The sequence below is a fragment of the Olea europaea genome, unplaced genomic scaffold (assembly GCF_002742605.1).
Source record: "Olea europaea var. sylvestris unplaced genomic scaffold, O_europaea_v1 scaffold4931, whole genome shotgun sequence".
NCBI classification, from domain to species: domain Eukaryota; kingdom Viridiplantae; phylum Streptophyta; class Magnoliopsida; order Lamiales; family Oleaceae; genus Olea; species Olea europaea.
In genome coordinates, this window is record NW_019263246.1 from 831 (window position 1) to 14514 (window position 13684).

Below are 13684 nucleotides of genomic sequence, written 5' to 3' on the forward strand. Positions count from 1 at the left end.
ATGTGGTTGAGAAGTTGATAATAGTTGTGGGTCCCTTGGAATGTGTGGTTGAAAATGAGTTTGGCAAAAAAATGAGTTTTGAGAAATGGGGGTGAATAATTAATGAAAGTTCTGTATGTTGTCTGATGAGTCAGACTGTAATGTAATTTTTTCTGTTAATTTTAACTTTATTGGAAACATGAATAAGCATTGCTAATTTTCTATAAAGCCAAAAACAGGTAGTTTTCATTACCTTCAAAGTCCCACACTGAAGATTGTTTTGTTTCTCTTGGTGAAGAATTTCACTCTTCTGGCATTCTGCTTTTTCTTAATCAATATGATCAGTAAATGCATTTTTGGCTTCAGTCTGAACTTTCCACTTTGTTCTCTGTCAAAAATCTGACTGAACATTTTGGTTTGTCTGAATTTTAGGTGATATTCATGGGCAATATGGAGATCTTTTACGGCTTTTTGAATATGGGGGATTCCCTCCCGAGGCCAATTATTTGTTCTTAGGAGATTATGTGGACCGTGGAAAATATAGTTTAGAAACAATATGCCTTCTTCTTGCCTACAAAATCAAATATCCAGAAAATTTCTTTCTTTTAAGAGGAAATCATGAATGTGCTTCTATTAATAGGATATATGGATTTTATGATGAATGTAAACGGCGCTTCAATGTGAGACTCTGGAAAGTCTTTACTGATTGTTTCAACTGCCTCCCAGTAGCTGCTCTCATTGATGATAAAATACTTTGTATGCATGGTGGTCTTTCTCCTGATCTACTTCACTTGGATCAAATAAGGAATTTGCCACGTCCAACTGATGTTCCTGACTCTGGTTTGCTTTGCGATTTACTTTGGGCGGATCCTAGTAGAGAAGTTAAAGGTTGGGGGATGAACGATAGAGGGGTCTCGTACACTTTTGGTCCAGATAAGGTAGCTGAGTTTCTGATGCAGCATGATATGGATCTTGTATGTCGTGCTCATCAGGTATTGACATTTTCTCTTGATTTCTTTGATCCTTGTTTCAGCGTTTGGATTTCTGCTGTTGATTGGTATTTTGCTGTGCAGGTCGTGGAAGATGGATATGAATTTTTTGCTGATAGACAGCTAGTTACAATATTTTCTGCTCCCAACTATTGTGGTGAATTTGATAATGCTGGGGCAATGATGAGTGTTGATGAAAGTTTGATGTGTTCATTTCAGATCCTGAGGCCAAATGATGGAAGGCGGTTTTTGTGAAGTAAAATTTGATTAAAGTGGTCTTAGTTCTCTGAGAATGCTCAAGGTCTGTAACCTTGTCTTTGATGATGTTGCTGGAATATGTTTATCTTCTGGATATTGTTCGAGTGCTTTGTCAACTTTCCTCATGGTTGACTGAGTAGTATAATTAACAAAGAGGATTAACAATTAACAGAGCTTTATTTAAAAAAAAAGAGAGAGAGAGAGAGAGAGAGAGAGAGAGAGAGAGAGAGAGAGAGAGAGAGAGAGAGAGAATAAAGACACAGTTTAATCTTTAATCAGTCTTCAAGTATTTTAGGTAAACCACCACGAAGTTAAAAATGATTGGCTTTTACACACTGAACCATTTTAATGGATCCATATTTGTATCTTGATTCAGATTGTTTCTCCCCTATCAAATTGCAAGTTTGATTCTCATAAAATGGTGTGGTGACATAATCTGTGTTTCCTGCTTGAAAAAATAGGCTTTTGGGGCATGCCATCTTCGAATTTATGGGGAAAGAAGGTGACACATTGTGCACGTCTGCCTAGACCCTTGATGATATTGTCTGTAATTTAGGTTTTGGAAGTCTGAATGAAAACCTTTTTTGGCTTCAATTTGAATTGATGTTTATCAAACATTTTACATATATTTGAATGTTTGAATGTAAAGCCTTAAATTGTGTGGCAGTAGGTTGCGCTTGATAAACTTGAACACTCTCATCTCTTCTTGGTTACGAATTCTATTTCCCCTTTTTGGGTAACTTGGTGTTCTTTGGAAATATTTTCTGATTCTTTGTCTGCTTAGCCAGGATTCTATCATGACATCAATTTTCAAGTGAGCTAAAATTGTCTACTGTAGTATCATTAAAATTGAGCCCCTGTTTGGGCCATATTTTCAAGGAAGAAAGTAGAAAAATTTTGACCATTATTTTCAAATGCGGGTCCAACCTAAGAGAGATGAAGTCAAATATGGTGGCTGAAATTGGTCTCCAATGGACGGAATTCTCATTTTTTTGTGGCTTAAAATATGGCTCAAACGGGGCTTAATAGAACTAATGTTGCTGAACAGTCGAGTCGGTCATACTTTTGTTCTTGTGTGTATATATATGTGTAAATTTTTTTTTTTACAATTATGAAACCTTGAGTAATGAATCATCACTCAAATGCTTTCTCTTGAATTATACTTTTATATTTATTCTTCTCTTGATATGTATAACTTTTGACAAACATATTAGTCTCTTTTTTTATCGACTGCGATAGGAAATTTAGAATTTGATTGAATTTTTCTTACCAACTCAGCTCCTAATTGTCATTTGTCACAATAATATACCTGGTAGATATTATTGCATTTGTTCTCAACTTGAATATTATTGAAAATATCTTAATCCCATCTGCAGTGCATGTCTATGACTATTATGCTATCAAAGCATCACATTGTGCTAGAGAAATAATAAGCCGATATATCTATGTAGACTGTGTTTGGTACCTGATGGATCTCTAGTTAGGAAGGTGTAATGTCTTGTTCAATGACACAACCCAATGGAAACATCAGGCTTTCCATAGAACATTGATTTGCTATGAAGTTGATGGATTTCTTGCATGCTTTCGATTCTTGCTTCAAGTTCTGAATTGAGATTTGCTTTATCATTTTTCCCGATTTTCTAAATTTGGCAATCTTAGCCCTATCGGAGTTGGGGGAATAATGTTTGGCCAAGCTTATAAGTAGCCTTTCTCAAACGTACGTCTCTTAAGATTTGATCTCAAGGACCTCTCAATCAACGGTTGTGTCCCCTAACCGTTGAAACGACCCCTTATATTTTATTTTTTCATGTTGTGTTATTCATTTGAGATTTTCATATTTTTAGCAGGTGTTCTGTCATTTGGTGTGCCTGAGAAGATTATGGCTTCTAAACTTGGAGCATACCAGTTCCAGTATTATGTACTCAGGTTGCATGTCATTTGGAGGCAGCTGTTCTCAGTATGGTGGTCAAAGTGCCATTTTATTTTATTTTTTTGAATTTTTAGCACGCAATTTATTATTCGACTCTGTAAATACACTGGATTATGTAAATTGCGTTGCAATTGTAGATTGTTGACCTTCTCAAGTTGCACGCTTTTGATTATTCCTTGTATTGATGATACTACCTTTTATAAAAGTGATGTAGTATGCAGTAGAACAATTATAGAACGGAAAAAAAGGGGGAGATGAAGAGAAGAGAGGGGGACAAGAAGATAAGAATAATTCCAAGGAGAAATCAATTTCTTTCATTATCAAAGGTTTAATAATAATAATCGTCTTACGTGGTATATGCGTAACAGTATGTTATTTGATGTATAAATCTTATGTATCAAATAACAAATTGTCATATATACATCACGTAAAGCGTCGTTACTTCAATTAAAAAGATTTCAGGGTTTTAACTTTCAAGGATCTTATTCTAAATAGGAAATATGTAATAAAGTGATTATATTAAATGTCTTAATTATGATTCTAAAGATAAGCATCAAAATTGAAAATGAAATATAGTACGGTTGGTTTTGTTTTCACACAGATTAAGAAATTTTATTTAATATTATTGAAAAAATAATTTTTTAAAAAAACTTTCCTAGTTTATCTTTATGTATATTTGTATAATTTCAAGATTAAGTGAGGAAAATTGATTAAAACTAGGCAAATTAAATAAGAGTATATTAGTAAAGTAACAAAACATAACATTTTCAAATAAGAAATATGATTATATAATTTGGATAAGGAAATAAGGAAAGTCAGTTTATATAAATAGGAAATATCTCTTTTAATACTCCATCAAATAGTTTCTAAGTATGACCTTTATCAAGATTTTCAAATGTAAAAAGCGACTCGATTGGAGAACACACAATAGATAAAATTTTAGCACTTGTTTATAATTAGTGGGTTTTAAAGAATGTGTAGATAGTAAATTTTGGGATTCTACACCATCTTAAAATATTAAAATTAATTGTTGCTGTAATATTACTCAGAGCTTGTTTGGGCCATACATTTTCAACAAAATATATTTTGGAATATTACTTTGATGAAGAATGTATTATTAAAATATAATGAAAAGTTTTGGATTTACGTACAATATTATTTTATTGAAAAATATGTTGTTGAACATAAATGAGAGAAAAATATATTTTAAAAATAATGGGGACCAAACAGGGCTCAATGTGTTTGTTGTAAGTCTACACCTGTTTGACAACTATTATTTTTAAACTTTTTCTTAAGAACTCATTTTCAACCACAAATTTACACAATAAAATATTATGTATGTAAGCTCAATTTTTTTTTGATCATATATCCTGCTAAATAACACTATTCAAAAATTTGTTTTCCACAATTAGCCCTTGTTTGAGCTACATTATATTTCTAAAAATGCATTTTTGAATAGTATATTGTGGGAATGAGTTGTTAAAAAATAAAGAAAAATTTTGAATTTGTGTGTAATATTATTTTATTGAAGAATGTGTTATTAAAATGACGTTAAATCATTATTTAAAAATGTATTTTTGTTTCTGACAAAAAAAAAGTGGCTGAAACTCAATCTGGATCTTTTGGACAAATTTTCCAAGTAAATTGCAATAGTTATAGAAAGTTAGGAACTTAGGATTTTGAGATTTAGATTCTTGGGTAGAAGACTACGAGTCAAGTCCAGAAGAGAATGGCCATTGATTTGAGAAGCAGCACTGCAACAGCTTAGGAGATAGATTTTGTGGAATAAGAATTCAAAATTGTTCTTCGTCTGATTGTTTGTTAATGCATTTTGGCATGTTCCTCATAAAAAATCTGGGCCATGAAAAGTTTTTTGGTCATGGCTGACCTGGTTGACTTATAGCATGAAACTTTCTTTGGTAGTAAGTTGAAGGTGTTCTAGTGTTATGGTTCTGCTCTAAATATTGAATACATATTCTGCACTCCATACCTTTCAAGTTATTTATCGTGTTGACAGCTGTACTGTATGCAAGTCATTTTATTTGGATTTTGTCATAGTTTATTTTTTATATCCGTTAACAGTGTATGATGTAACATTTTCATTGTAGTTATATGTATCAATATTATTTATTGCCGATATCACAGTGTATGAATGCTTAGCTACCATGTATTGGGATCATACATTAGCAAATTATGACTCATGAATAAAAGTGCACTCTAAGATTCAGTACATATTTTAGGAAATGTGATAAATAACCCTTCTACACGTAAATAGACAAAATCTATTGATCAATGATTTACATGAAGCAAAAAGTATGCCCTGGCTATTTTACCATGGAGCCTAAACACTAAGATGTTTGTTGTCATGGGAAAGGAATGTTAGTTTGAATACGTATTAAACCTTAAAATTACTTCAAGTCCCTACTGGTTACTTGAAAGAATGAAAAATGACAAACCAAGTTAGTTATATAAAAATATAGGCCAAAATTCAATTGTATGGTTTCTAAATGCTGAGAAAATAAGACAATATATTCAAAATCTTAAATATCAACCACACCACCACTATATCTAGTTGTAGGTTGTGAGAGAGGAGATTTTTTGTCAGAAAAATGGTTTGGAAAAGAGAAGTGTTAGACCCCCAAGGCAAGTTCCTTAAGAAATACAAAAAGCATTGAGCTGTGCAAAGCTCATTGAGGCACCAACATTGCATAAGGCCTAACCGCAAAGATCAAAGCAATGTGTCCATAAGTTGTGCAAAGAGTATATAATAATATAAATGAATTATCTCCATCTTTACATATTACAGATGATGAAAAGAAACAAAAATTGCTTCTTAAATGTATATTGGTTCAAAAGCCTAAAAGATATATGCTCTTCAGCGCTAAAAGTGCACACAATGCAACTTCCGTGAATGCGATGTGCCTAGATGTGCTAAAAAATATATGATAATTTGAAAGAGGGCTGCACACAGCTTTTCACAGTCCTGATATTATTATAGTTTTATAGATTGTAACGATGCATATTATAGTTCTCTCGATTTGACTTAAATTTTTGTAAAAAGTAAATGCTAAGAGTTTTTAACGCTCTGTAGCGTTTTAGATTTTTAATTATTGTTTTTCTTTTTGAGCTTGCACTCCCTTGAGACCTATGTTTTGAGTATACAGTTTTGATTCCTTTTGCAATTTCATGAAGTAATTTCCTTGAAAGAACATTGATCTCAGGGTTCTTCCCCTTTCACTGGTAGTTGACTGATTGGCTGAATATCACGTGTTGCATTTATATTGGGAACCTGAGCTGGATTTGTGTTATTCATTTTATTTGGGCCACATCTTTTGCGTCTTTATTATCCTTCACCTGAGTAAAATTTTCCATTTAAAATGTGCAAGCTATTTAGCCTGTGGTTTTTAGTAAATTTTGATAAAAGTTGTTGAAATATGTGGTTGAGAAGTTGATAATAGTTGTGGGTCCCTTGGAATGTGTGGTTGAAAATGAGTTTGGCAAAAAAATGAGTTTTGAGAAATGGGGGTGAATAATTAATGAAAGTTCTGTATGTTGTCTGATGAGTCAGACTGTAATGTAATTTTTTCTGTTAATTTTAACTTTATTGGAAACATGAATAAGCATTGCTAATTTTCTATAAAGCCAAAAACAGGTAGTTTTCATTACCTTCAAAGTCCCACACTGAAGATTGTTTTGTTTCTCTTGGTGAAGAATTTCACTCTTCTGGCATTCTGCTTTTTCTTAATCAATATGATCAGTAAATGCATTTTTGGCTTCAGTCTGAACTTTCCACTTTGTTCTCTGTCAAAAATCTGACTGAACATTTTGGTTTGTCTGAATTTTAGGTGATATTCATGGGCAATATGGAGATCTTTTACGGCTTTTTGAATATGGGGGATTCCCTCCCGAGGCCAATTATTTGTTCTTAGGAGATTATGTGGACCGTGGAAAATATAGTTTAGAAACAATATGCCTTCTTCTTGCCTACAAAATCAAATATCCAGAAAATTTCTTTCTTTTAAGAGGAAATCATGAATGTGCTTCTATTAATAGGATATATGGATTTTATGATGAATGTAAACGGCGCTTCAATGTGAGACTCTGGAAAGTCTTTACTGATTGTTTCAACTGCCTCCCAGTAGCTGCTCTCATTGATGATAAAATACTTTGTATGCATGGTGGTCTTTCTCCTGATCTACTTCACTTGGATCAAATAAGGAATTTGCCACGTCCAACTGATGTTCCTGACTCTGGTTTGCTTTGCGATTTACTTTGGGCGGATCCTAGTAGAGAAGTTAAAGGTTGGGGGATGAACGATAGAGGGGTCTCGTACACTTTTGGTCCAGATAAGGTAGCTGAGTTTCTGATGCAGCATGATATGGATCTTGTATGTCGTGCTCATCAGGTATTGACATTTTCTCTTGATTTCTTTGATCCTTGTTTCAGCGTTTGGATTTCTGCTGTTGATTGGTATTTTGCTGTGCAGGTCGTGGAAGATGGATATGAATTTTTTGCTGATAGACAGCTAGTTACAATATTTTCTGCTCCCAACTATTGTGGTGAATTTGATAATGCTGGGGCAATGATGAGTGTTGATGAAAGTTTGATGTGTTCATTTCAGATCCTGAGGCCAAATGATGGAAGGCGGTTTTTGTGAAGTAAAATTTGATTAAAGTGGTCTTAGTTCTCTGAGAATGCTCAAGGTCTGTAACCTTGTCTTTGATGATGTTGCTGGAATATGTTTATCTTCTGGATATTGTTCGAGTGCTTTGTCAACTTTCCTCATGGTTGACTGAGTAGTATAATTAACAAAGAGGATTAACAATTAACAGAGCTTTATTTAAAAAAAAAGAGAGAGAGAGAGAGAGAGAGAGAGAGAGAGAGAGAGAGAGAGAGAGAGAGAGAGAGAGAATAAAGACACAGTTTAATCTTTAATCAGTCTTCAAGTATTTTAGGTAAACCACCACGAAGTTAAAAATGATTGGCTTTTACACACTGAACCATTTTAATGGATCCATATTTGTATCTTGATTCAGATTGTTTCTCCCCTATCAAATTGCAAGTTTGATTCTCATAAAATGGTGTGGTGACATAATCTGTGTTTCCTGCTTGAAAAAATAGGCTTTTGGGGCATGCCATCTTCGAATTTATGGGGAAAGAAGGTGACACATTGTGCACGTCTGCCTAGACCCTTGATGATATTGTCTGTAATTTAGGTTTTGGAAGTCTGAATGAAAACCTTTTTTGGCTTCAATTTGAATTGATGTTTATCAAACATTTTACATATATTTGAATGTTTGAATGTAAAGCCTTAAATTGTGTGGCAGTAGGTTGCGCTTGATAAACTTGAACACTCTCATCTCTTCTTGGTTACGAATTCTATTTCCCCTTTTTGGGTAACTTGGTGTTCTTTGGAAATATTTTCTGATTCTTTGTCTGCTTAGCCAGGATTCTATCATGACATCAATTTTCAAGTGAGCTAAAATTGTCTACTGTAGTATCATTAAAATTGAGCCCCTGTTTGGGCCATATTTTCAAGGAAGAAAGTAGAAAAATTTTGACCATTATTTTCAAATGCGGGTCCAACCTAAGAGAGATGAAGTCAAATATGGTGGCTGAAATTGGTCTCCAATGGACGGAATTCTCATTTTTTTGTGGCTTAAAATATGGCTCAAACGGGGCTTAATAGAACTAATGTTGCTGAACAGTCGAGTCGGTCATACTTTTGTTCTTGTGTGTATATATATGTGTAAATTTTTTTTTTTACAATTATGAAACCTTGAGTAATGAATCACTCAAATGCTTTCTCTTTAATTATACTTTTATATTTATTCTTCTCTTGATATGTATAACTTTTGACAAACATATTAGTCTCTTTTTTTATCGACTGCGATAGGAAATTTAGAATTTGATTGAATTTTTCTTACCAACTCAGCTCCTAATTGTCATTTGTCACAATAATATACCTGGTAGATATTATTGCATTTGTTCTCAACTTGAATATTATTGAAAATATCTTAATCCCATCTGCAGTGCATGTCTATGACTATTATGCTATCAAAGCATCACATTGTGCTAGAGAAATAATAAGCCGATATATCTATGTAGACTGTGTTTGGTACCTGATGGATCTCTAGTTAGGAAGGTGTAATGTCTTGTTCAATGACACAACCCAATGGAAACATCAGGCTTTCCATAGAACATTGATTTGCTATGAAGTTGATGGATTTCTTGCATGCTTTCGATTCTTGCTTCAAGTTCTGAATTGAGATTTGCTTTATCATTTTTCCCGATTTTCTAAATTTGGCAATCTTAGCCCTATCAGAGTTGGGGGAATAATGTTTGGCCAAGCTTATAAGTAGCCTTTCTCAAACGTACGTCTCTTAAGATTTGATCTCAAGGACCTCTCAATCAACGGTTGTGTCCCCTAACCGTTGAAACGACCCCTTATATTTTATTTTTTCATGTTGTGTTATTCATTTGAGATTTTCATATTTTTAGCAGGTGTTCTGTCATTTGGTGTGCCTGAGAAGATTATGGCTTCTAAACTTGGAGCATACCAGTTCCAGTATTATGTACTCAGGTTGCATGTCATTTGGAGGCAGCTGTTCTCAGTATGGTGGTCAAAGTGCCATTTTATTTTATTTTTTTGAATTTTTAGCACGCAATTTATTATTCGACTCTGTAAATACACTGGATTATGTAAATTGCGTTGCAATTGTAGATTGTTGACCTTCTCAAGTTGCACGCTTTTGATTATTCCTTGTATTGATGATACTACCTTTTATAAAAGTGATGTAGTATGCAGTAGAACAATTATAGAACGGAAAAAAAGGGGGAGATGAAGAGAAGAGAGGGGGACAAGAAGATAAGAATAATTCCAAGGAGAAATCAATTTCTTTCATTATCAAAGGTTTAATAATAATAATCGTCTTACGTGGTATATGCGTAACGGTATGTTATTTGATGTATAAGTCTTATGTATCAAATAACAAATTGTCATATATACATCACGTAAAGCGTCGTTACTTCAATTAAAAAGATTTCAGGGTTTTAACTTTCAAGGATCTTATTCTAAATAGGAAATATGTAATAAAGTGATTATATTAAATGTCTTAATTATGATTCTAAAGATAAGCATCAAAATTGAAAATGAAATATAGTACGGTTGGTTTTGTTTTCACACAGATTAAGAAATTTTATTTAATATTATTGAAAAAATAATTTTTTAAAAAAACTTTCCTAGTTTATCTTTATGTATATTTGTATAATTTCAAGATTAAGTGAGGAAAATTGATTAAAACTAGGCAAATTAAATAAGAGTATATTAGTAAAGTAACAAAACATAACATTTTCAAATAAGAAATATGATTATATAATTTGGATAAGGAAATAAGGAAAGTCAGTTTATATAAATAGGAAATATCTCTTTTAATACTCCATCAAATAGTTTCTAAGTATGACCTTTATCAAGATTTTCAAATATAAAAAGCGACTCGATTGGAGAACACAATAGATAAAATTTTAGCACTTGTTTATAATTAGTGGGTTTTAAAGAATGTGTAGATAGTAAATTTTGGGATTCTACACCATCTTAAAATATTAAAATTAATTGTTGCTGTAATATTACTCAGAGCTTGTTTGAGCCATACATTTTCAACAAAATATATTTTGGAATATTACTTTGATGAAGAATGTATTATTAAAATATAATGAAAAGTTTTGGATTTACGTACAATATTATTTTATTGAAAAATATGTTGTTGAACATAAATGAGAGAAAAATATATTTTAAAAATAATGGGGACCAAACAGGGCTCAATGTGTTTGTTGTAAGTCTACACCTGTTTGACAACTATTATTTTTAAACTTTTTCTTAAGAACTCATTTTCAACCACAAATTTACACAATAAAATATTATGTATGTAAGCTCAATTTTTTTTTGATCATATATCCTGCTAAATAACACTATTCAAAAATTTGTTTTCCACAATTAGCCCTTGTTTGAGCTACATTATATTTCTAAAAATGCATTTTTGAATAGTATATTGTGGGAATGAGTTGTTAAAAAATAAAGAAAAATTTTGAATTTGTGTGTAATATTATTTTATTGAAGAATGTGTTATTAAAATGACGTTAAATCATTATTTAAAAATGTATTTTTGTTTCTGACAAAAAAAAAGTGGCTGAAACATAGCCTCAATGATGTGAATTTAATTTAATGTTGCTCAATAATGTTCATGGAAAAGTCTGTTTGACCGGGTTCAAGGTCGGGCCAAAAAGCAGGGCTCAATGTTCATTAAAAGGACAATAAATGTGTGCTACCTTTGTCTACTTACCTTAAATTCATTTTTGTCTTTTACAATTTATCAATTGAATAATGTTATATAGTCTCATTAAGTTTGTAATCCCAATATAGGTGGTATTAGATGATTAATTAATTGAAAGGTAAAATTAAATGAATTAGTTAATTCTATCTATCAATTAATGCCACAAAAACGTCAATTAAATTGGGATTACAACCTCAATGGGACTAAATAACATTATTACTCTTATCAATTTGGTTAAAAACTTTTTATCTGTCAAAATTTATTTTTACCAATTTTCCTCCTCTTTCTTTTGTCCTCTTTATTGCTTTTAAATTTTCAGTACAATATAGCCTATCCCAACCGTTGATAAACGATTGATGTCCAAGAATGAAGAAGGGGTTTAATTGTTGAATGAGTTCACGCTATGGCTAATACCCAAGGTATAAAAGAAGCATTTTCTACCGTATTTCGAAAGCACTAATTCATGATGAGCCCACCTACTTTCTAGCTAAATACTTACGTTTAAAATCACCGACATGTCAAGATCCAAATTCGAATTGGTTTCTTGTCTTGATCAAAGATATCTTTGTTCATTTTGATAGTCCACTAAAGGGGCAAAGTGGTGGTATTTTTCTTTCCATCATGAACGACGCGCTTCACTTGCTCCTCCATCTTGTCCACTAGTGTTCCTGCCTAAATCAAAGAGAATGCAAAAAAGCATCGTCAAAGCAGCAAAAGCATGCTTCTATAGCTATGTAACAATAAAGCAAGATAGCAATTTGCATCGCTTCCTACACAGATTATTGAATGTGCCCAAATTTCTTCGATATTTAATTGCTAAAAGAAGTAGTAGTTTTACAACCATAAAATTTAAATGGAACACTTCCTCCAAAGATTATGAAATATGTTTGAACTTCTCCAATATCAAAACGACTAAAAGAAACAGTATCAGTAGAACCGTTAAATCTAAATGGATCCCCTAAGACTAATAGAGTTGATTGAAAGTTTCTCTTATAACGAACAAACTTAAAAATCAGACCTTATATGAAAGGTTGAATAAAATTAGAACGGAAATGTGTCTTTCAAGACGATCCAAATTCACATCAAAATTTTGATCTTTTACATTTTTATTTCCTTTTTGCCATCAAACCTTTATCGTGGGATACTTTTAAATTTAACCTAGTCAAGTCGCCAATATTCCACATTGACTTTTCAAAACATAAATATTATCACTTTGGCCTCTTGAACATTGAAAGGCAAAAATACCCTTAATTATATGATACAATTCTAAGACCTTATTTTGTTTAAAAGACATTATTACCTTTTTAATTAATAATTGAAAATCAAATACTTTCCACGTAAAATTTCAAAACCAACTTCTAACACAAATGAAACTCCCATCTTTCATCTGCTTCAACCTCAAAATCTCATAAAAAAATTTGAACATAAAAAAATTTGAACACTGAAATCAAATTTTTTATATCAATCACTTCGGATCAGTAAGTATATTTATACATGTTTAATCTCGTTTTTGGTAAATTAATATACGTTTTAATCGATAAATTTTATTTTGATATTGATTAGTCAATGTAGATAAATTTTTTTAATAGATCTATAATTTTTTAAAAGCATACAAGAAAAAAATGTATGTTTAAACAGTCCTCCGACCATTTAAACAGCCAGCCGACTGTTTTTAGACTCTTTCGATTGTTTTGTGTCAATTTTTTTTTAATAATTTTTATTGCCCTAGATTTTTTCTTACAATTAATATTTATAATTATTAAATAAACAAATTTCTAAATATTTTTTGTTGTAATTAATTAAAAATTATGTTTCGTCGTGTAGACATGACTATAATCTCGATTTATTACTTTGGTGATTTTGAATTAAATGAAATTGATCGATGAGTATGAAGATAAACGAGTGATATACGTGGTGGTATTCTGTTAATGTGTTACATCACAGTTTGACACAAGAAGGCCAATGAAAAGTGAAAGAGCAGAAATAGAATGGGTATTTTTGAATTTCGATCTTTAAATTCAATTATTCATTTTATCATTATTTTTTTTATTAAAAACAGTCAAAGGTCAAAGTGAAAATTTGGTCCGGTCGACCGGCCATTTCCACTTATTTCCTCCCTTTTCATCGGTGTATATAACGAGAGCGGTGAATGAAGGCAGGCCACGAGGTGAGATTCCGTGACAGACTGTCTCCTCTCA

The 13684-nt window shown here is 31.9% G+C and overlaps 2 protein-coding genes across 2 annotated transcripts; both read left to right on the plus strand.

Moving 5' to 3' along the window:
* Positions 1-404: 404 nt before the first annotated feature.
* LOC111388445 (serine/threonine-protein phosphatase PP1 isozyme 1) lies at positions 405-3328 on the plus strand (the record flags this gene model as incomplete). Its single annotated transcript, XM_023013150.1, has 3 exons — positions 405-971; positions 1053-1269; positions 3074-3328. Coding segments are annotated over 2 exons (738 nt in total), but the record flags the coding sequence as incomplete, so codon positions are not given.
* A 3666-nt stretch (positions 3329-6994) lies between these two features.
* Positions 6995-9915, plus strand: LOC111388446 (serine/threonine-protein phosphatase PP1 isozyme 1; the record flags this gene model as incomplete). The annotated part of the gene is made up of 3 exons (XM_023013151.1): positions 6995-7561; positions 7643-7859; positions 9661-9915. Coding segments are annotated over 2 exons (738 nt in total), but the record flags the coding sequence as incomplete, so codon positions are not given.
* Between the last annotated feature and the right edge of the window lie 3769 nt (positions 9916-13684).